This window comes from Lepidothrix coronata, unplaced genomic scaffold, assembly GCF_001604755.1.
Source record: "Lepidothrix coronata isolate B3197 unplaced genomic scaffold, Lepidothrix_coronata-1.0 Scaffold3, whole genome shotgun sequence".
Classification (NCBI taxonomy): Eukaryota; Metazoa; Chordata; class Aves; order Passeriformes; family Pipridae; genus Lepidothrix; species Lepidothrix coronata.
Genome location: NW_016690183.1, coordinates 5,416,139 through 5,440,776, shown reverse-complemented (window position 1 = coordinate 5,440,776; position 24,638 = coordinate 5,416,139). Strand labels below are relative to the sequence as shown.

General features: G+C 38.0%; 1 protein-coding gene across 9 annotated transcripts in view; it reads right to left on the bottom strand.

Annotated features, from left to right (window-relative positions):
• The window catches only part of POU6F2 (POU class 6 homeobox 2), a 354,832-nt gene that overhangs the window by 99,737 nt on the left and 230,457 nt on the right, over window positions 1-24,638 (bottom strand). For all 9 annotated transcript variants that reach the window (XM_017820432.1, XM_017820438.1, XM_017820448.1 and 6 more), the window contains one exon: window positions 1,805-2,106. In XM_017820432.1, coding sequence (XP_017675921.1) covers window positions 1,805-2,106 — 302 coding nt within the window. The remainder of the gene's footprint in view (window positions 1-1,804; window positions 2,107-24,638) is intronic.

Genomic DNA, 24,638 nt, shown 5'->3' with positions numbered 1-24,638 from the left:
TGCCTCAGAGCACTTGGTTCTCTCCTTTCATTTCTGCTGTCTGCCACATCCAGACTTCCCTCAGAAGGGTAGCTGTGAACTAAAGAGAGAGATATGCCAAGGTAACTATGTGGAAACATTGTCATTGGTACCTACCATGCAAGGTTTTACTTATATTCTTTGTACATCTGTAAGTGAGAGGTGACCCTGGGAACCTAACAGTGGAAAGTGCTTTTACTGACCTGTACATCACAGATGAGAAGTGGAAATACTCAGATTCCGTTGAGATTTACAATGAGACCAGAAGCTATATGAGAGCTAAGACTTCAGATTCAGTGTTAGTACAACCCTCTTGAGGTATGTTGTCTAGATAATCACACTTCCTCCCTACCCCAAGTATAATTTATTTGTGCATTTGCTTTGTTCATAAACCTTAATGCACAATATTTAGCAGGCATATAGTGTATACAGTTAGTGTGCATACATTACAGCTGTACCAAGACAATAAAATGTAACAGAAGCTCCTCTGAAAATATCTGTGTCTCTGTATGTCAATAATCTGCATACAAAGGAGTCCCAAAGTACTCACTAGTGTGATAGACTGGGCATTAAGTGATGCATAAGTAGCCCTTTAGACAATACACAAAAGAAGCTTTAGAAACATTATGCTCTACTATAAGAAAAAGCTCAGCAAGCAAGGACACATTTCTTGCAGATTTTTATGTCTATTATCTAAACCATTAAAAAAAATCTGAGCTATTTAGTGGAAGCTCAGATTAATGCAGGTTTCACTGGCCACATGGCAAACACAGTTTCTTGTAAACCAATTCCCTTAATTGTCTAAAAAAGGATTGTTTAATTATTAAGCTAATGCAGTTTTATTTCTGCAGGAAATGGAGCCAAATCCATCAGTGCGAATAAAACATTTAAAGTGGTGTCTCAAAATTTAGAGAATAAAATTAATAGAGGCTTTGCTGGTTTCTAAGTGCAATTCCACTGCCTAGTGAATGAGACACCATTTACTTAACAATCTACCCTGCTGTTCAGAATCATACTTATAGGTACAGTCAAACTATTCTTGCACAATATGAATATAGGATGACCCATGTAATGCAAGAACAGCGAACTCTAAGAACATAGGACCCCTGGATCAGAGCTCTTCTGTTTCTACCCAGGAGTTTCAAGATGGGCAGAGCCAACCATCAGTATGGGTGCCATGGCTGTTGGTCTATTAAAAAATATCCATATCACTGGAGTGAGCATCTACAAAAGGGACTAACTGGCATCGTTAGCTTTGGAGTCTATACTGAGAATTTTAGCAGAAGTATTTGGTTCTTAGCAGGATAAAAATTAGGACTGTGATTTTGAGAGGAGGGATAACCCACCCATCCCTTTCACATGTCCACCAGCAAAAGCTCTATTTCTTTAAGGGACAGTCAGGACAGGTAATGAACAGCTAACATTGCTGTCCCTTAAGTTATCATAAAGGGTAACTACCAGGAAAATGCCATTTGCGAATGTCACATGATGAATCTGTGGAAAAAATTAGAGAGTTTTCTATGGGTTTTGCAATATGGAGTCTAAGAGCAAAAAACATTTACTTCTCAGAAAGCAACAACAGAGAACCATCATTAGGTATGCTTTTTTGGCTTATCAGGCCTTTTAGCTGTTCTAACCTGAATGCCTGAAAGGATTAAGTAATACAAGGTGGAATTTCTCAGCCTCTGTGGTCAAAAGGCATAACCTTCACTTGATTTCTCAGTACAGTGAAAGAGAATGCACTTGCTGTTGTTAGACCATTAGAGATTTTTATGTAACATCCTACCTGCAGTGGATTTGGTGAAGTAAGAGGAGATGGAAGGCCATGCCCTGGTGACTGGCTGGGTTTCTGAGGGGAGCTGGAGGACTGTGGGGCTGGAGGAGGTTGGCTCTGGCTCTGGGACTGTGTTTGGTTCTGCTGTGGTGGTGCTGATGGCTGTGGCTGTGGCTGCTGGGTCTGCTGGGGTGGCTGTGGAGTCTGTGCCTGCTGACTTTGCTGCTGCTGCTGGCTTTGCTGCTGCTGCTGTTGGTGCTGGAGCTGCTGAAGATGCTGAAGCTGTTGAAGCTGGGAGTTCAGGGATGAGGTAGCTGTGAATTGAAGAGAGGTCAGGGAGTTATGCAAGTTTCAGTAATACCTATCGTGTTAAAGACATTTGGATTAAATTCTTGTTCTGTTACACTGGGGTTCACACTGCTCACTGAGAACAGGTGGCCTCAAACTTCAGGATGTGGCAGGAAATTGTTCCCATAAAAAATAGCCTGTGGTTCTGTCAGTATAATTCTGTGGTAAGAGCTTGACTTCACTAGGGGCAATGAAACTAAACTTTGAAAGGGTTATAGGTCTGCCCCACAGGATGGGGGTCAGAGCTGACCAGCAGTCTTTGCTCAGACAAGCTTACCAGCGAAACCAATGGGAATATTACGTGCCTACAACAGCTTGTCACTGTACACAGTATAGTAAAAACTCATAATATGAACTGGTGCTGTTATATAAAGGAGGAGAAAGCCAGAATTGTAAAATAAAAGATGCTCTGAAAGGAGCTTCGTCATGTCATTATACAACAGGTATCAGGAAATAAAACATTGAGCTGTGAAATTTTGGTTGAAATGCCTAGGTAGCAAAAATGCCCAATAAAATATGTGTATCTCTGAAATAAGAACTGCTCCTTATAATTCACATCTAAAAGCTATGCATTCCTTCTTGTGACTTGCAATGCTCACTTACTCCTGGTAGTAAAGACCTGCTGTGTTTTGCTAGCATGTGCTCCAAATATGAGGCTTGGAAATGAGTGGCTCACATTAACCTGCTGGCACAGAGGAGCAAGCCTTATTTCCCAGGGAGACTTTCAAATTTACTCGGGCATTCATTAAATTCAGAAAAGCAGAAAGTGTGTCATAAGGATGTCACTAAGGAAGAACAGCTTCAAGCAGCAGCTAGAGCATCACAAGAGCCTGATGCTTTCTGGGGTTATGCCCTGAAAAAGTCACCTGTGTCTCCGGCCTTACCCACTTTAATCAACATCTCAGGGATTGTGTTAGTTAGCTACAAGATCCCAAGAGGAGCAGCTTGCAAGGTCATTACACTATTTTTCACTCTGTATACTGCTTTGCCAACACCACCCTGTATTCTGATTTCCAACCACAGAAGCCAAAGTAAACTGGGAATGAATCAAATTTTTTATTTCTAAAATGGCATTCAGATTTCATGGCCAGAAACTCCGTTCACCAAGTTATTTGTGGACTGGCAGATAAAGACAAGTCATCTCCACTTTCTTTTCATGCCAACATCCCTATTTCAGCTTTCTAGATGTCTGTGCCCTGGGGTTGAACCTGAGGTCTTGGTACGACTTATCAATGAGCCATAAACTGGAATAAGCAAAAGAAAAAAGAAAGTGGAGAAAGATGAGGCAGAATGGGTAAACCAGAAAAGGCTGTGTGAAGAAAAAGTGTGAGGCTTGATAGGAAGTGCTGTTGGTTATCCATTCTTATACTCATAGCTGCTCTAAATTTTCTTTCAATAGATGTGGGAATCAAACTACAAATATGCCTTTACAAAAATTATGGTCATGTGTATGTGACTTCAACAAGGAACCTGAATAATGCAGAGAAGGAGGACCTGTAACACCAATATATTTCCATCAGGAAAGTTCCATCAGAAGTTTTGTGTTTCAACATAAAAGAGAGTGACCATCAGATTAAAAACATGCATAGTATCTCATGCAAAAGAAATCACCCTGGAGAAGTAAGGGTCCACTCCCATCAATTTCTTGATGAGAACTTGTACCTAATGCTCCAAAGCCAAGAGGGTAGTAAGTGGAAATATAATCTAAGGCATAGGACGGTTTGAATACAAGAAAGCAACTGCATAGACGAATACTAACCATAGCATGAAACATCTCAGATGTCAAGGTAAACTATTCACCAGTTTTGTCTGTAGGTATGTACACAGAGGCAGAAAGATCCTTCCCATTCCCATGAGGAAAAATGAAATCTAGACCAGCTCTTTATTTTGTGCAGGCCATTTCTTCACCTGTGATAGCTTAGCAGACTGGATGACCTACTGATAACCAGAAACAAGACCTCAAATATAACAGTCCCTTATTGCATCCACAGACTCCAATAGAGAAATGAATTAAATGACATTCCACAGAAGAATGACTTCTAATCCACATGGCTCATGAAGAGGAACGAGGGATCATTTTATATTTTATGACCACAATTGGACAGGATGAGACAAAACCTTCTTATCTAGGAGTAGAAAAGCTTTGCCTTCAGTACTGCTCAATACTTGAATGTTGGTGAATGCAGGAATATTGATAACTCTACTATAGAAACTTTTGTGCTGGAAATGAAGTCATTCTTGCTGGGATGGAAGGTACTCCCTGAAGGAAAACCTTGTTGATGGAGGAAAGTTACTTCATGAAAAAGTTTCCAGGTTCATTGCCAGCGACTGCACAAAATTATTCAAATAACTTCTTGAGTTTCCATATAATTCCTTTAAAAAGCCTCTTTGAAACCTATCATCATGCTGAGATTTAAATTGCATTGAAGTGCCTTAGTGAGGTATGACTGTTTAACATAGTGTTGCTAAACAAATGGATAAGGAATTGGAAGAAGGACTGTTAGATTGGGAAAGGCATTCTTCTCAAAGTAGGTGTACTGCAGAGGTGGTTTTAGGGCTCTGTATCATGCCTGCAGTCCGTTGTTCATGCTGCTGGATTGCATTGCCTCTCATGGTGTGGGTATCCACAGCAGGGGTTGTGTTATATTGTTGTTTGCCATCAAATCCAATCCAACTCCCAGAGCTTGCTTGCGTAGCTCATCCATTATAAATCATATACCTGTCTAACATTTGTCACTTTCTGCAGAGCTTGGAGTCTGATGGAATTTCAGGTGGTACAACAGTGCTATGTCTGCATGTATAAAAGATAACATGCACTGCCTACCTCACAGGAATCTTTTTTATGACTTACTGGCTAACAGCTGGGTAAAACTTTGACATATTTAAGTGAAAAGTGCTTACTTTCTTTCAGAATTGCATTCAAGAATCAAAGAGGCTTGCAAAGAATTGCAGAAAGTTCTTTCAGTGGTTAAAAAAGTCAACATAAAGTGTCACTTTAAAAGAGAGACAATTAAATTAAAATGAACGCAAGCTATGAAAAAAGAGAGAAAATTTACTTAAAATGCATGCAAGCTATGAAAAACCGTGAGGAAAATCCAGAAAAGCTGTGTGACATTTCAAATTTCCTTAAGAAGAATACATATTGAATATACGGTAGGTATACATATCAGGTATCCAAGAAGACAGTAAGACGAACTAATACCTACAAGGGAGCAATGGCACAAAGTATTTTCAAACCCAGAACTCAAGTAGAATTTCTTGATTGCTGTGGTGCCATGACAGACTTCCCATGGGATCACACCATAGTTTATGATCCTACGTTAAGCGGATTATGGTTAGTCACAGTATCAAAGCATTTACATTAGAATAAGAGATATGGAGTTAAGTGGAGCAAATGGATGGTCAAGAGGCAGCAAAAGCAAACTTTCTGATCTCCCAGGTCATCTATATCTATACTTGTCATAGACCTCAGGCTACTTTAAGGATTAGGTGAAGTTACGACCTAAGGAACACACTCCTTCTTGACTTTCATTGGGGGATACTTTAGGCACAGTGGTGCCATGAATTTACAAAATTTACACAAAATGTGTTGTTTCATATTCTGTTTCTCTGCTGGTTACCTTCAGAGAAAACTGAAATGAAACTAAAACGCCCCTATGTCAATTAGAGTGTTGCAATGGGAAAAATTCACCTCTGATGCAAACACGCTGAAATAACCAGTCTGATCCATAATGAGGGAATGACTGAGTCTTTGTTTTAGCAGGAAAACTGAAAAGCCTCTGTCTTGTATTCCCAATCCTGATTGTATTAACTGAAAGTAGTAGCAATTGCCTGCTGCCTCTGGCTAACAAGTTATAATGTAAGCATGGAATATCCCTGGTTATATTTTAAATAAAAACATACATTTTAAAGCTTAATCACAATTCTTCAAAAAGCAAGGAACATAAGTAGGCCCACAAATGTTTATATAATGAAAACAATTTAAAATTAGGACTCTTTTTATTTCACCTCTCCTTCACAATATGAACTCAGATTCTTAAGACCTCTCTAGAGCTTGGCAGAAGATCAAATTAATGTTCAGAGATTCAATTCATATCTAGAATCTGCTCCTGTGGATAAGCTTCACATAATGTCTGATTTATTTCATTAATGTTTTGTGCATGCTTGTTTCTGTGTAAAGAGGGAAAAGGGGTAGGAGGAATAAGAAATAATTTTAACTTACAAACTATTGTGCTACTCTAGCATCTATCCCCCTATTTACATAATTGCATAGTTGTTCTTCAGTGCCTTGATACAATGTACAATGGACTAAAAAGAAGAAAATCATACATTAAACCTTTTCCTATTTGACTGAGCACAGAACTTGACTCTTGCCATTTCAAGGGCTTAATGCCTTTTTCCACTTCCCCAGTAATGGAAAACGGATTTGCATTGCCTTAAACTGAAAAGTGTAACTAACTTAAGCATCTGGGCTTGCGTTTGAACTGACATGGGCTGCTTTTTTTTTCCACCCTGTTGTTTCTCTTCTAATGAGGTTTATGCCTTTCCTTTCTTTGAAACATATTTCTAAAGATTGAATACACACACTGAACAATATAATGCAAGCCTGTGTTTACATTCTCTCCCTCCTGGGTAATGAGGGGTAGGTTAGCCAAATACCCAACGTGTTTTTGCATATGCTCAAATTTTATTTTTCAGAGAAAAAATGTGAGTTCTTTTAAATATGTTAGCATCCTCTTTGTGAAAAAAATCCCTGAAGGGTTGGACTTGTGGCTGAAGAGATTAGAAATGGGATACAGAGCATATTATTTCTAAATCACTGGTTCAAATCAAGTTTAGGTCAATATAAGGAACAAAAGTCATTGCACTTTAATGGTGCTTTTGCCTGTTTTCTACCTTATAGAAGATGTATTAAATGTATAGAAGTTGTATTCACACACCGATATCCACAGAGAGCATGCATTGGAAACAGTTTGCCACACAGTCAAGGCAATAAATTGATGGTCTTCCAACACATAATGAGGAAGATCATAAAGACTATGGCCTTGGATAGCATCAATTGAAATCATTATTTGCACTTTCAGCAGACGGGCTAAGGAGAAAAAGAGTAAGGAGACCAAGTCATCTTCTTGTTCCTAAAGGTGATCCCTCAAGGTTACAGCTGCAGAACACAGATGGGGTTATGGGGAAAAACTTGCATCGCCAATACTCCTCTATACCAATTCTGCAGACAAACAGAGGGTTTCACTTTCTACTGTTGTCATATCCAGCATCTTTCATGAGCACTAAATTCACTTTAAAGAATGTAGGCAATAAAAAAGGAAGTATTAAAAAGAAAACCATCATAATTTATATGGTGCCTGTGGTGTCTCCACATTTTGATGAATACTGGAACTTCCCTGACAAATGATCCACTGCATTAAATAAATCTGACACTTTTTTCCTTACCAAACCTTAAAATGTACAATAATGCACTAAAATCTTAAGGAAAAAAAGAATAAAAATTTGTTCTAGGTAGAGAGCTTGACTAAGTATCAGGGCAAGCATATTTGGAATAATTGCCATTTTAAGATGATCTAGAGGCTATTTTCCTCTAGTTTATGACAACACTCTGTGAGTAAAGTTCCCTGAGTGTATTTTAAAAATTGCATTAACCTATTTAAAATGCCCAAAGGCAAGAACAAGCTGGAGAAATTAGACTTTAATAAGCCATTTGCTTCCTCAGTTCAAATGGGACCTTAGGTTGCATATTGTACAAATGGCTGAAACATTAACTGGAGTCAGGGTATCATCAAGACACAGGGGATCAATCAGGGAATTGTCTTGGGATTCTCATGCAAAGACAGGCAATTAAACATAGTATGACAGCAGTGTAAGTGTTTGAATGCCAAAACCTGTGTGTTGAGCAACCAATATCTAGATCTCGTAAATTCCTATTTTACCAGCCAGATTTCTTTTTAGTGAAAACGTGACTGTCTCAGAGATCAGGTGTAGGATCTTAACATTAAGTCCTTACATCAGATAAAAGCAGTTTTCTAATTACAGAGTGCAGAACTGATCTCAGATTGTCTAAGAACAGAATAATGTTAGAATGGTATTTTAATTTGAGTGGTGTAGTATTCCTGCAGATTGGATTTCTAGACCATATAGAGCCCATAAGAATGTCCTATGGACCAGAATTTAAGCTAACCCCCAATTTCTTGGGCAAAATTCTTCAGGATTCCTTTGAAAGAAACAGGGGAAAAATTATCATCTAAAAGCAACAGAACCCAATATAAGATTTTACAGATGAAGGGATATGACAGGGAACAGATGAATGACACAAAGAAATTAAGTTTGAAACAACAGTCTGCTGACTTAGAGAACAATGACCATGATTTATAATGAACATCTGACAAAGTCTGGGCACTCTCTGCACATACAACCTTTAATGATAGGAACTGCAGCTTTTTTTTGCTCTCCTTGAGTCTTTCAGATGCTCTAATATTGATGGGAACCATAACTTCAGTGGCACTTACGCAGACTAAGTGTTTGACATGCCTCAAAGTAGCAATGTAGAAAAAGCAGTGCAACAACATACAGCCCCGGGAGTCTCAGAAGAGGTTGTCCAGAATCGTGTCCTGCAGTTCAGAGAGTCACAGGTCCCCATTCTACCAGGTACCCTGCCATTTCTCCTGACAAGGTGGCTATGTGAGGTTTTGGGGTAAAGTCTTATCAAGAGGAGCTTATTGAACTGCCTAGTAGCTTCAAAGAGTGATTTTGCATTCTTTCAGATAATAGATCTGCAGTTGCATCTTCTATAATTGTTTATGGCAAATGGCTCTTCTGACAAAGAAATATTTATCCAGGTACAGCTTCAGCAATGGTTCTTTGAAGATCAGGAATTATAAGAAGTCTCTTCAAAGTGTCTTTGAAGTGAGTCATGTTTCCTTAACTAAAAGTGAAGTTACTGTAAGTGAAATGTACTGCGTGTTTTGTGCATGCATGTGTTTGGGTGGTTTGTTTTTTTTTTAACAATGCAATCAAATAGTGGATCAAAGTGTTTGTGGTTTAAAAGGTTGGTGTATATGCTGAGCTTGTGAAAGTATCCTGAGAATGGCAAAGGACAATGTCACATCCCCCCAGCCTCAACTGAGGGAAGCAACAAAGGCTACTGTGCCTAGTTTGACGTGGTGTGACTGGTTGCTTTCATCTCTCAGACTCTCATTATAACTGTGTTTCTATCATTTTTCACTTCAAGTCTTTTCTGAAAGCTGGTAGACTTGAGACAACTCTGTTTTCTATTAAGAACTCCAAGATTTAAGCAGCTGTAAATTCTGTTCCCCGTGCATGAATTCCAGCCAGAGAAGTTAGCTGAACAGCAGTGAGAAGAGGCCATGGAATGACTCAGAGAACAGCAACGTGTACATTAGAAGGAGAAAGGGAAAAAAATACAGCTCAGCCCACTTCTTTTCTTTACAATCAGTAAAACTACAACAGCAGGTACAGGAACCAGGTGCAAAAGTAGCAGTTCTACCTTGCTTCATACAAATTCTCTGCTGGAGCAGTGACTTGAGCTTCAACCTTGTTAACAGGCTCTGTTTTTCTCAATATAGCCTTGAACTTCTGCTTTTAGCAAGACATGAAAAATTAAAAATGGTAGCAACATGGGGAATGGTGAAAAACATGGGGAAGAGAACAAAACAAAACGTGGCTGCAGTGCTTAGTCCTCATGTAGAGACTGAAAACCATTCTTCACCAGTTGGGACACATGTGCCATGTTGAACATGGCGTTCTTCATCAGTCACTAAAGAAAAAAAATGGACTAAAAACTTTCTCTGAATGACACAAGGTACTGTTTAATAGCTGTGGCACAGAAACAATCTTGAGCACAGGTCACTGGGTTGGTGAGAAGGTTCTGTGCCAGGTGCTGTAATGTCAGGATGAGAGCAAAAGATTGAGGTGTTCTTTCTTTAGATAAGGAATCAATGTCACTCTAGACTACACAACTCCCTCCACATAAGAAATTGTAGAAGACTCGGGAGACAAACTTTAATTTGATAATCTGTCATACCACAAGCAATTCCTGAATGTATGTACCACTAGCAAGGTACATGATGCTTGCCTGCTGTTGACTCACAGCAGCTCTATTTTGCTGTCTTTAAGAATCTTCCTTGATTTTATTACATGCCATGAGTAGATAACACTGTATTTAGCTGTGTGCAGCTAAATACCACATACCACAGTATCTCTAGCCACTTCCTTTTTGTAATATTTAAGCTGACTAGAGGTCAGTTTGCCTGTATCCCTTTTACTAATTTATTTTACTTGCAGAAGAGATTCAAAACAAAGTTAAACAGTAGTTAAGCAGTGGTTCTGGATTGTGCAGTTGATCATTTGCTACGGCTAGGCTGACTGCTCAGTTTTAATTTGCAGTAAAATGAGGGTGGCTGAATATCAGATTTCTTTCCTGTCTCTGTAGCTCATCAGCCAAACATGTTGCTGCTTCAGATGCTAATCCTAGCTGAGCTCTGCTTGGCATCTATCACCTTTGCACAGCAGCAGCGAATTAGCTGCTCTTCGGGTGCTCATGTTCTCCCACCTACCTAATTTCCTGCTCACTATTGAAATAAACAACCTGGCTATTCACACAGACAAGTTGCTCATCAGTGTAGAATTTGTGTGGGAGGTTTAGGGAGAAAGTTTTATAGTCAATCCTCATTCACAGGCTGTGAAGTCAGTCACACTCCTGTGTTAGGATGAGAACCACCCACAGCTGAAGCTAAGGGCTGAGGAGTCCAAAAAAGCAGCTACACTGCACTGCCCAGTCAATGCACTGTCCACTTCATGGCTTCCAAAAGCACATCAGGAAACCCCATGCTTTTAATATTGCATACATTTTTGTACACTGAAAAATAGCAGTTAATAGCAGGCCTTTGAAAAAACTCCTTTTAGATCTTACTTTGCCTATTAAGCTGCTTTTTCAGGGTTAATTATTTTGAATTTGAAAGGAATACACAGCAATTAATCAAAAAACTTCAACTTGAATAATGTATTTACTTTCATGGAGCAGGAGTCACCAGTTATATAAAGGGAACAAAATCCAAAGGATGAATTTACAATTATCCTTATAAATGAAAATACTTCTTTTCCAGACCAGAAAAAAAAAATTGGTTGCTAGTCAGTGATTCTCAAAAAAAAACAACTAACAGGAAGCTAGTCTTTGCTCTCCTTAAGGGAACATTGCCCTAATTTTAATATTCGGGACAATGCAATATTTTAAATAAGGGTTTAGGTCTCATCAGCTGCACGTTAGCTATACCAAACCTAGATGATATTGCCAATGCATGAAGGCTGTTATAGATATTAAACATCTATATAACATCTGCTGTTAATGTTATCCTTTTAAGAATTATAATAGAATCCTCTAGAACTTGCTCTAAAATTACAAAAAAAATTCATAAGAGAATGTATCTTAATAGGTGTATTTTATTCCTCCTATAGAAACAGACTGGTAGTGATGTATCCAGGTTGTGTGAAATTTCCAAACACCAACTATCATTTTCTCTTAAAATTTTCTTCTGTTATATTACTCTTTTCTTAAAATAATGCAAAAGCTAACTTTAACTGTGGACAAATAAGAAAATTTTGATGATAATTGATGATAACGAAAATATTGATCATAATGTGAAACTGATTGCTAATGTGTAGCTATAGATAATGGTGGTTGGTGGGGGGGAGGGCAAAAGGAGAGAACTTGCTGTTCAAAAATTTCCTTACTTTTAAAATTAGTGAATTTCTCATCCTCCTGTGGAAGCCCATTGACAGGTACAGGTGAAAATAATACACCAATACTGGGCAAACACCTTTACTAGATTCACTTCACTAACTCCAATGCCAATTAAATAGACATAAGCTTGTTTCAAAATAGAGTGTTTGAATGAAAAGTCTGGACCATTCAACAGTACAAAACAAAGAAACACATGTCAGTGCTGATACAAGATCTAGCTTTTTGCTTAAATTGACTTCTGATTTCAAAAGTTAGTGGAAAAAGTGCTTCTCAAGGGGGATGAACTTTCTATCATAGCAACACTGAGAAAAAAATTTGGCACAGTTAGTGCACATGGAAATCTGAAACCGCTACTTTAGATTTGTTTTGCCAAGTTTTAACTAAGTAGATACAAAAAAAAATGTTCCTTTCATTTTCAGTGGCAGGGATTTTGTCTTTACTCGGTTGATTTTAATAGCTCGCTCAGAAGCTTGGAAATGAATGTTTTTTCCATCATCAATTTAAAACTTTTCCATTTGCCAGCTATAAATGTTTTTTCTACTGTGTGTTTTCAATGAAGCTGAAATGAAAAAGCTTTAATTTTCTATCCAAGGGCCAGGGAGCATAGGGCAAGCTATTCTTTCATCTCCATCCCTGAGACAGAGCCAGGTCCAGCACCACGTGACCACAACACCACTCCATTCTTTCCCTTTCTACCAGAGTCTTCAAAAAGGCAATTTTTGGACTCATGTTTGTTCTAAAGACTACCTGGAATGACCCGCTCTACAGAGGTCTTCCAGCATTCTATTGCGGATGGCAATTCCAATGGCCATCATCTCCAGTGGTTGAATCACTGTTCTTCTCATACAGAGCCTTCTCTTTGTGCAGATATGGCCCCAACAGCTTCCTTCCTTGTCCAGCTGTAGACATTTACTTCTTTACAGCTTATGGAACTATGATGGCACTCCAGCAATCCTCATCTTTGAACAGGGAACTGAAGCAAATGCAAATTTGGCTAAGCATTATTCTCAAAATATTGTTCATGTGATTATGGGCAAAAGCGGTTTTGTAAGTTCCTGCCTTTATTTTTTCAGGAATGTTTAAGGATATTTTTTCCCAATAGCTACCCAATCATTAGAGCTTTTGAGAAGTGCATCAGAAAAACATCTAAAAAGATAAGACCCATAAGTGAAGGCAAGTGTTCTGTAAGCATTCATCCAGTGCAAAACATTTCATTAGGAGGTTTGCAGCATACACTGCTGACCATTTTAGGTATTTGGATTATGGATCACATAGATAGAAACTAATGTCAGGAAAGCATCTTATGCTTTAAAGTTTTGCACTGGAAAATTAAGAGAGGAAACCAAGAACATAAGACCTCTGACAAAACCAGAAGTAATTTCCTTTTTTTTTAATTATTTTTTGTAAGCTGTGGCGTTCTTAAATAGATTAATTGTAACACCCCTTAATTATCTCACACAGTGATACATGTCTGAGCTCACACGTCTGATTCGTGCAAAAATAGTGCTAGGAGTTTTGCCGATTTAACTGATGTTGCAATGATTTTCAGATTTAATCAGAACATATCCACAAAGCAGATAGGCTTTAGATGTCTGCACGATTTTATCACTTTCTCAGCTGCAACTGGGAGTGGCCTTTTTGCCAGGTACTGTCTGATGGATGTAAAACTGCATGTCACTTGGCTGAGAGGGCTCGATTTCCCCCCGCCATAAGAGCATTCTAAAGAAATAGCCCTGGGAAGACCACAGGGAAAATGTGCAAGGTACTGCCTGTGTCTTGTGCCAGTATGGGTATGAATACAGAGCACACGCCACAGAGCAGCTCTCTACTGCTGAAATTCAGAAGAGTGCCATTGGCTTACATACTGATCTGCAACTTTAATCTTCCTGCAGAACACTTTAATCAGAAACTGCTTTCATAATTTGTAAACACTGCCAAATGTTTGATTCCAGGCTGTTTAAGTGATCAAACATTTGGGTGGAAAATAAAATAAATAACAATCAAACAAAGAAAGCATTTATAAATAATTAAATATGCTGTCCTGACACATACTATTCCCATCTGGATGTTGCACTTCCAAGATATAAAGCACAGTTTTATTAGTTAGGAAAAAAATTTAAAAATATCCTGTATGACAGAACAAGTCAGATCAGAAACAGGGACTTGAGAGTGACTGTCTTATAGGTGAAGATCAGCACCTGGGAATCTACTTCCTATTTCTGAACCTACCATACCTGCACCACCCCAGGCACAGCAGTTTCCTGTTCTATAAAAGACAAAGAAAGATAATAAACTTCACTTCCCTCACCACAGGAAGCTAAATTAGTAAAGTACAGCAAGGTGTGCTAAAATCCTCAAAAAGAAGGAGGTCAAAGATAAACAAAATTTTGTTCCCCACAGAAAAGATTTTTATAGAGCTACCACCTCTATTGTGTTAATGAGAGATAGGTGGTTTAAAAGCACCCATTTATTTTAATTTTTCCTACTTTTTGATATTGTCTGGGTAATGCCCATAAGACTTTTTGAGATCTCCAACAATCAGGATGTCTTTTATGATGAACTCTCAGCTCAGGCATATTTTGGGCACTTGTCTCACACCAGATTTAGATGATGCCTTAGAATGAAAAACAATCCCAGTCTTCCAGGAAGACTAGTACTTGGATTTCATTGCATGCTGCGATGAGCACCTCTATAATCAGACATACTGATGGAACTAGCTAAACTAAACTAGCTAACGATAATAATAATTTAAAAAATCCAAAAGAAAATTACAAGACATCACAGATAATAAAGTGATTCCTCCAGTACAGTAAGATAGGCCAAAGAAACAGGAGGATGACAAAAGAAAATGAAGAAAGGAAAACAAATTCAAGGGTGATAACTATAGGACCCTGGTGGGCTTGTTATATGAATAGACTGCAGGCAACCACATCCTGCTGCCTTGATGCTTCATAAATTCTGTCATCTTATTAAGAAGCTGAAGACTACTGACCTCACTTCCTCTGTTAATAAGACTCTGCTGCTTTGTGCCAAGACTTTTATGATGCTTATGAAATTTGAAGAATTGTGCAAGCCTCCTTCCTTCCTACACTAGTGATTACTACCTCCCAAATTACAGAAGAACAAATGGAGAATGCTCTCCCTCTTTTGTGCAACAGTCCCTTCTTTCCCTCTTCCTAATCCCTTCCAAAATATTTCTCAGGCTCTCGGGATCAGCAATGCTAAGGCTTGCTTGGTTTTGCTTCTGCATATATTACTAGTAATCATAGTAATAAACCAAGAAATATGGGTAGATTTTATGATGTTCACATATAGGTGTGACATTTATACATGCCAGAAAGACTTCCATGCATTATAAAGCCTGTGCAGGCAATATTCAGCCCTTTTGTCCACTGAGAACACAGAGCAAGTATCAGAGGGCCAAAGAGAGAGCAGCCACATAGGTGTTTTGGAGGTACTCTCCAAGCACAAAGCCTACACAAGCTGTGTACTCAAAAGCTCTCCTTACTGCAGTTCAAAATAGGAGAAAACAGCTACTGCTCTTAGCACTTAATTCTGAAGAGCAAAATGTGCAAAGGCAACTGAGCCCAGGTCCAGCCCAGTGGCTACAGCCACTCATGATCATGAAAAATCCAGGGAAAGGCAGGCCTGTGACTTGTTCTCTCCATATTTCGCGTCATTTTCTTCCTAATCTAAAAAACCACAAGACGAATCAAGGCAGCCATTCCTTCCTTACACATGACAGGGCAAAAATATGTTCACACCACAGAAACCACAGAAGGTTTGTCCGTCAGCTGCTACAGCTTTGAGTGTTCACTCATGTAAGTGTGTACCAAGGAATATGCCTTTAAACTTTTATAGTATGCAATTTAAAAAAAAAGATCAATCATTATTTCCTTTGCCCATGAGACTAGGTAGGTCCATAATAATCCCTGGCACTGGGGGAAAAAAACCCACCAACCCCCATAGACCCCTCTTTTTCCCTCAAACATCTTTTCCTTAAAAGTTAAAAACCTCCAATGGCTACCTCTTGCAGCTGGTGAACTACCTTACAGATGCCCTTGCTGACTAGCTTTACCTTTATTATCTCAAAGCAAAAATGCTGCAAATAAAAATATACGAATCAACACAGCTGGTGAGGACAGAAAGACCAAATTCTTCTCCAGCTTTCACAGAGAAATGAAAGCAGAGTCACTTCTGAAACCATGAGGAAAATGCAGCCTTTACTTACTAAGTTCTAAGAGCTTTATGTCCTGTGGATATGACTTCCTCTTTGCTTCAATTGTGTCACTAACACTGTGCTCCACACTTGCTTTGCCACCCTTAATAGGTTACACAGCAGACGTCCACTGTCTAGACTTACAGTCCTTTCCAATAAGAAGAGTATGCAAACACTTAATCGTGTATGCAGCAATAGAACTTGAAATATAACAGTAAAAAAAAACCAAAGCAAAACCAAGATACCATAACAAGTCCAAAAATTCTGGTTTCTTCCTGCCTTTCTCATAGCTTCTGCATGGGATCAAATTTCATCTTTACTGTGCTGTCACTCTTATTAAGCAAAGGCAGCTTATATTTAACAATTCCATTATTTTCTTTTCTTTTCTACATTACATAAGACCACATTAGGAGCCTGCTGAGTGTTCTCAGGCAGATCCAATCTGTTTTGCCTTGCACAGTCCAGTGATTGACTTGACTGACATTTCAAAATGGCCCTGTAAAACATTAGGTACCACCACCAGCTGCTCAAAATGGCTCTTTGTGCCAGGGACACTGCACTGTGCGCAGGGCACTTACAGGAGGAGGGTGCACACACTTGGACAATGTATTTCAAAAAAGGAAGGAAGGAAAGAAGGAAGGAAGGAAACAGAGAATAATAAACATCCAGAGTCAAATGTGAGTGGCACAGCTATAATTCTTTATGAAGCAGCAGGTAAGATTGATTGTCAAGGGTCAAAAGGCTAGGTCAAACTCTGCTCATTTGTCAGCTGAATGTCATTTCTGTTTTCCCTGTCGCTAGATAGCTTTAAAAAAAATTGCAACTCCTTCCTCATTATCTGGGACTTGGTTCCCTTCCTGCAATCGAGTATTAATGAAACTGTACTTCAAGCCTGGCCTTCATCTTTAAGGTTCTTCTTCATGTATTTCTTCCCTTTCTTAAGTACTACAGAGCGAGGAAAATTTAAAGATCACACACAGAGTAGCTGGAAAATTGCCACTACAGTGAAAATTATTTGAAAACATACATGAAGTATAAAAGTCTGAATGAACAAATACGTAATTAAATCATAGCAAGTCCAAAGCCCACACAACGATGTAATTGAATCATGGTTAAATCTGTGCACCTCATATGGAATCTTTAAAAAACCAACATGAATATTTTGAAATCATTTATGAGGGGAAAATTGTTATAATTACAAGTTATGCACTACTGGAGTAATGCTACTACTGAAATCCATCGATTTACTGTGAATATGATTTATATATATGTGATTAAGATAAAAACATGACCAGTAAGTACCTTAAAAAGAATTAAACATCTAAATTAATTGAAGTTAAATTATACTTACATAGTAAAGTTTCAGCTAACTTGAAATGGGATGCCACTTCAAGCGAGCAGTTGGATACCCAAAGGATGCTTCCTCAAATAAAACCATTTTGTGTCAAAAGTATGTTTAGGTGCAGTTATCCTCTTGTGAATTTATGTAAAGGCAATACTCCTGTGTTTATTCAGTGCTTTTCACAAAGGGATCTCAGGGTAAATTACACAAATAATTAAATCTCATCTAAAGCCTATCCCTACTAGGACTGCCTCTGTGTTTATAGGAACAGAATTAGGAACCCTTTGGTGAAAAATGAGAGGATTTACTAAATTAATTTCCATTAAACACAGTGCTGCACAGGATGATTTAAGTATGTTGACTGACTGACATAATACCTCCTTTTAGGTAGAAGAATGACCTTTTAAAATATTTATAATCACTCTTGGACAAAAACATCTTGAAATTCTGTGCTAAATCTGCATAGAATAACATATCACACAAGTCTAATTTCCCTCCACAAGCAAATGTGGTGACTTCAGTGCAACTATTTGCATGAATGGCATCTCAGATAGGAAAATCAAGATGTTTTATGAAAAATTTCAGTTTTAACTGTGAAGATAAAAATAACTTACAGCTCAAAACAAAAAGAAAAGGTTCTGATTTCAAAATGCTTAGTGCACTATCCATCTGCAATTTGGGAGAGCTCTTTCAAAACCCAGCTGCTGTCTGCTTGCAACCACAGACAGAAGATAATACCCATTTTAAATGTACAGAATTCAGCTCAGAGAGTAGTGAATCACATAATTATTTAAAATAAAGACAAGAGGTTTACAAATTGACAGTAATTAGTTAATCCAAACCTTGACAGTATTCTGGAGCCAATAGTGAAGTTTTGAATAGACCAATTTTAGGAACTACTGATATTTTTTTGACCTGACTGGATTTTCAGGATTTGCAAAAGATGATGTGGTTTCAAAATGTTAGTCAAAACAGCTTAGTTTTGATAAAATTTCAACAAGATAAAAGAACAAAAGTGAATGGAAGTAAAGAGGAAAGCCTTTCTTATTACAAAGCTAAGTTTTCCCTCAGAATGCTTCTTTACTCCAAAGTTCCAGTGGCGACAAAATTTGAATTTTGAACCTTGAGATCAGATGAGAATGGCAACATCTAAAATTTGAATAGAGGACTTGTCATTAAAATAATTTTGCTTAGAGTTCTGTGTTAGACTCAACATTGATTTTCTAGCCATGTTACAGAGTGGACATTCTTCTGCATGTGTGTTGCAGTGTATCAGTTTAAAGCATGGAGTACTCTATATCACTGTTGTGGGAAGCAGAACTGTAGGATCAGTCCCAGTGCATGAATAAAAGTGATTGTAAAACCAAGCTGAGCTCTGTCTAGGAGAGCCTCTTTTCATTATGTAAAATGACTGATTATAAGATCCCAGCTGGGTTTTGCATGGGGCCTTGTTCACTGAAATATTAATAGATGACATTTAGCTAAACAGTACAAGAGAACCATGATACTGTGCTAACTGTCGTCATAAACACATTTTACTTCCCCCAATGAAAACTAATTCATAGCAGGCTGTTGCCAAACTGCCATGCTTTCACTTGAGAAGCTCCAGCCTTCTCTACTACCCACAGCTCTTAGAAATTTCACAACTGGATTTTTTTTTTTTTTTTTTTTTACATCTAGAACAGAAACTGAGGAGGCAGTGAGTCCTTCTCTGTCTCTCAGGTGGGAGCAGAGAGCATGGTGAAGTCCCTCTGGATATAGCACAGGTAGCTATACCTTCAATACAGGTAGCTATACTACTTCAATAGTCCGGAAGTGACACATTGTCAAGCACTACTTACAGGTGTGGTAAACCACAATTCCAGCTCCATAACTGCATTGGTCCCCTCAATGAAGCTGAGGAATATTTGTTAATTGCACAGAACCCAATAATTAATGCTACATTTTTAGTGCAGAAGATAAGATGATAGGTGAGCCTTCACACCTGCTGAAAGTCACCTAGTTGACCTATAGTAAATTTTGCTTCTTTCTTAATACACTGAATTAGCCCCTTTGTTCCCTCCTTTCTCAAAAAATTACCTTTTTCATTTTCTTTGTTTTATATTTTTCCCTCTGTTTCCTTTCATTCTGTGACTCCTTGGAGCTCTATGTATGGATTTGCTGTTGACCATCAGACAGCATCTTTACAATTCTCATTGCAGGAAACTGAACCATATAAATGAAAAGTAGTTGAATTCCTCTCAATTTTGGCCACAGCAGTTTGAAAGCTGTCTGCTGAGTTGATTTTTTTAAAAAATTCTATGCTATTTTCTATGTTATTGAGGGCTTCAGTTTTACAGGGAAATAATGATCTAAATCTTACTCCCATCTGCCTGAGGACTCTTCAATAGTTTTTGGTCTTTCAGTTGTTGTGTGATTATATACAGAAGGCAAAACCAGCAGTAAGCTGTTCTGTTCTTGAGTAGTGTATTAGAAGCACTTTGTTCTCACTATTGCTTTAATCAGATACTAGTGGTATTTCTACTACCATTTTCCCTACCTGCCTGGTTCTTATATATTATTTTTAACACTGATGTTCGTGTAGCTTAAAACCATTTCTAAGCAGACTTTTCCTCACAGAAATTTGTCCTCTCAGCTCCACTTCCTTTCTTTTACTATTTTCTGCAGTATTATGATCATTTGCAAATAGGTTTGCTACTGTGACATGAACAACACTTCTCTGATTGACTTCATTTTTCTGCTTAGCTGTGTCACTTCTACAATTTGCAGATCCACGTAATACAAAATACCATCACTTTTTCCTGTCATCAGAGTCTTATGTCAAGCCTGTTTCCTAAGTGGTTGAGTACCTTTTCACCCCATCTTCATATGGCACCCCATCTCATCTCCAACCCCACTTCCTAACTCACATGTGATGTGCTGTTCTGCTTTCAGAATTTTTCGAACTCCTGGTTTATGGTGAAACAGCATAAAATGGATATAAGTTCTGATCATGCTGATTTATCTCTTTCAATACCTCATTTCCTTCTGTGGCTGTGCTTAAGGAGTCCTCAAGCCAGTCCTAACACCATGAATTATGCAAATTAATAAAAAACCGGATTTTTCTGAAAAAATCAAGAAACCAACAAGCATGGACTTTGCAAGACAGAAGGGCAGACTCTAGAAGGCTATAGTGAGAACCATTAAAATAAACATGTGCTGTGAGCAGCAAGCAATATAGGGCTTGTTTGACATTAAAAGAGGCCAGAGTTATGCGAACTGCACAAAATGAGTTTCAATAGCAATATTGTTCCTGAAAATGAGGCATTTAACAGATTCACTCTAAGCATAGCTTTGGCAAAAACTCTGTACATATTAGCGACAGCTGGAGCACTCAAAGCTCTTTACCCCTGCTTCACAGCAAAAATAAGCATACAAAAATGAAAAGATCAAGAAGACAAACAAGAGTTCTTCCCACTTCAACATTTTGTTGCCTCCGAGATTTTTTTCTGTAAAATAAGTGATTTCTACCTATTTGTGAGAGAAAAAGCAGGATGTCAGGAAATAAACAACAGGGCAGAGAACTATAGATATTGCTTCATTGAATCCTAACTTCAGTTCACAACACTGAATTGAAAGATGTCTAAATACTCAAAACATAAGTCAGATGATGCAATTATCACTTGACCATAATTCCTACTCACAGAATGAAATTTTCCTGAGTAAGGACTATAACAACTTATTACAAGATTATTCTTTACGCCTCACATGTATCATGAGCAGCTGGGGCAGACAACTACATAAAAATCCATTTAGAGAAAGATCATGAACAGATATGATTTCTCTGAATTGGGACGTAGGGCTTTATAAGAACTTTAATCAGAAAGCTGTGAATTGTATGAACTTGTTGCTTTCACTTTAATATTAAATGGATATTTAATATGACTGCCTTCATTCGTCACAAATGCACATAAGCAAGGCTGAAGGACTATTTGCAAGTTCAGCAGCTCACTTACAGACTAGCAGAACAATTTCCCCTACAAAGTGGTACAGCCAACCCCTCCAAAAAATAATTTCATTTTGACCTGACAGGATTTAGACTTTTCAAATTTTTTTTTTTAATTTCCAGAATTCCTATTCAGAATTCACCAAATACCACTTTTAACCTAGAGTCACTGACTAGAAGATTGCTCATACTTGCACCTATGTCTTTACCCTAGAGAAATAAACATCTACACACATTTGACTTATGAGTTACCATGTGTTGTCTAAATTCGGTAGTATTCAGAAAGTTAGAGACTTTCTAAACACTTTGTGAGGCAGGATTCAACAACCTGCCAGTCAGTGTGTTGTCATGGCAGCTACAACTTCCTCAAGATTTGTATACCCTAATGTTCTCTTCCTTTGTTCATATCTGCTCTCACCCACCCTGCAGCAAACTACTTTTGGTAGGATCAGGCCCACCACAATATTCTGACTGTTTAATCTCAGCAAGCAGAATGGTTTTCGGGCTTGAGTCCTTTCGTGATATTAGCTAGCAAAGTACTGAAATCTCAAATATTATCCATCAGTCAGTCACTCCTAGTGCCACTTGTCCCTCTTCAGGAGTCACAGCACTAGGAAGGTCAGCAACAATCTAAAGTGCAACCCTCTCTCAGTATAACAGAGCTGGGAAAACATCTTGCTTCCCCTCTTACTGGCTTAAGAAACACAGAAAAAGGGAGTGAAAGTATTTTGCTTTGAACACTTCTTCAGTGAGATGTCATTTGCTGGGATATTAGGAAAGAATACCTCTCTCACACACAGGCATCCTGCTTAATGTATGAGACTTGCGTTTACCTTTGAGAGGAAGAATTGCCTCAGTTTACTCAGACTCACACAAAGTGGATTAAACCAGTCATACAGCAGGTCTGCTGATGCCTGAATTCAGAAGGCAGTATTCACACTGTGGTCCAGGCAAGCCCAAAGAAAGTGATCCCAGTATTGCTGCTAATGAATGTCCTCTCTCATACCGGCCAGCTATGCTGGTTACATGCTTCCATTTCAACAAAAAATAGGTAAACTTGCTTTTACCTGTGCAGTGACCCTCTACAACAGTCAACAAGTATTTAAACTAAACATTTAGAAGTTTCAGGCTGATTGTTTTCCTTTCTATGCCTTGCTTCAAATATCCCAAACAAATCTAATATGAAATACCCACTGATAGAGACCTTTTTAAGACGGTTGAAAGCCAGCTAAATGTGCACAGACAGTTATATAAAGGCCATGTAAAGGTGAGGGTATTACTCTCTAACTCCAAATCGAAGTTTATAATATTGGGGAAAAAAAGACTGTTCTTGATTCCAGTCCCACAGTTAGTGCCTCCAGAATTAAGACCCGTGTTTGCTCAGGATACCAGCTATTCAATCCACATTGCCACATACAACAAGGCAACTCTGTCTCTAATTTACTAAGGTTATTAAGCACATATCCTGGATATAAGAACATACAAACAAAGCACATCTCCACTGAGTTTAAACAGACTACTTCTAAATCTATATAGATATTAAGTAACATTCTGAATGGATTCTTAAAGAATTTTATGAAAAAAAGGACCTTTGTTTCTACTGAAGCTAACTTAATTCTCAACATGTTATACAAAAATTCCTATTCCTTTTGTTAAATGACCCTTCTTTTATTCCTATTTTTTTCATTGCACTGTGCTTAAAGTGCATATTCTTTAAATTATCTGGAGAGATTTCTAAACATTTTCATATTACATTTAATTTAGAATGCTTTATCCTTTGTATATAGTTTAGAGTTTTATATCTTAAGTTCATTATCTTGTATTTAGCTATAATGAATTTTATCCTTTGATCTACTGCTTAGTTACACACATTGGAAAAATGACCTGCTTTAGAATGCACCCTAAATGCAGACCTCTGAAATGTAACTGTTATTATAATTTTCATAATAATGTAAATGTAAACTCCTTAGCATGTTCAGTAAGAGGTAGCAGAAAAGCAATTGATTAAACATTACAAAAAATTGGCAAGTTTGAATACAATGGCCTGCACAACTTTTAATATTCAAGTTTAGGTTAGATTTGTTCTTTATAGTACTGAACTAATTCAATATAAAACTTTTAATTAAGGATGTTCTCCAACTGTGTATTGTTGGCACACAGATTTCTGTACAGCATGTACCTGTTGATCAGAACAATATCCATATATACAAGATAGCTATCAAAACAATAATGGACAGGCTATAGCAAGAGACAGCGGAACAAAATGCTTCCATAATTAAAAAAGGAGTATCAATAGTTCCCCTATAATAAGGGCAAAGTAGGGGAACAGAACCATGTTAACAATTACTCTGAGAGGTTTCAGGACACTTGGTATTGATGAGCTTTCTGGCCTTGTCATACCTTGTCACTATATTTCATGTGCTATCCAAACCATAAACTCATTTACACTGCTGCTGCTACTCTAGACTGAGTAGCAGGCATCAAGCCTTCACAAAACAATTGTTGCCTATTGCTTTTTAATATTTTGTTTTCTTGGTGCAGCCACTGGGGTAGATTAAATGGAAAGCTCACTTGTCTGAACTTAATGAAAACGACTGTCCATTCCTGTGGCAGTTGGTGCTGGGGAGACGGTTACAGCCTACAAAAGATCTTAAACAGATGTTGTAAATTTCTACAAAGCAACAAATGCTTCTGTTTAAACACCAGCTTAGGGCCTACCTTAGGATCTGGTATTGCTGTCCACACATGGAAGCAACAGATTTGTGTATCTCAGACATTTATTTTTTGCTTTCCTTCTGTTTTCCCTGTTTATTGTACTTACTAATTTGAGTGAGTTTTCCTTCTTGTTCTCTTCTCTATACCCTCAACTAAGCATCTGGATCTGCTATGAAACCTATCACTTATTCTGCCCCTGCAGTGTTCCTCCCTTGTTAAATATTCTGGGTTGTCATCGTACGTCAGAAACACAAGGAATTGACTAATAAAGATACATCTCCAAGTAAAACCTGTCCACTCATGATGACGAGACATCCTCGAGCAAGTCCACTATTCTTCTCTGCTATATCCATCTGCACAGTTTCATCTATTTGTACATCCTGTGTTTAGGGCCTTATCCAGCAGTCAGTTCTTGCATGAAAAATTTATCAGTGAGATTACTGTCAGACATCATTTTCTGAAGGAGGT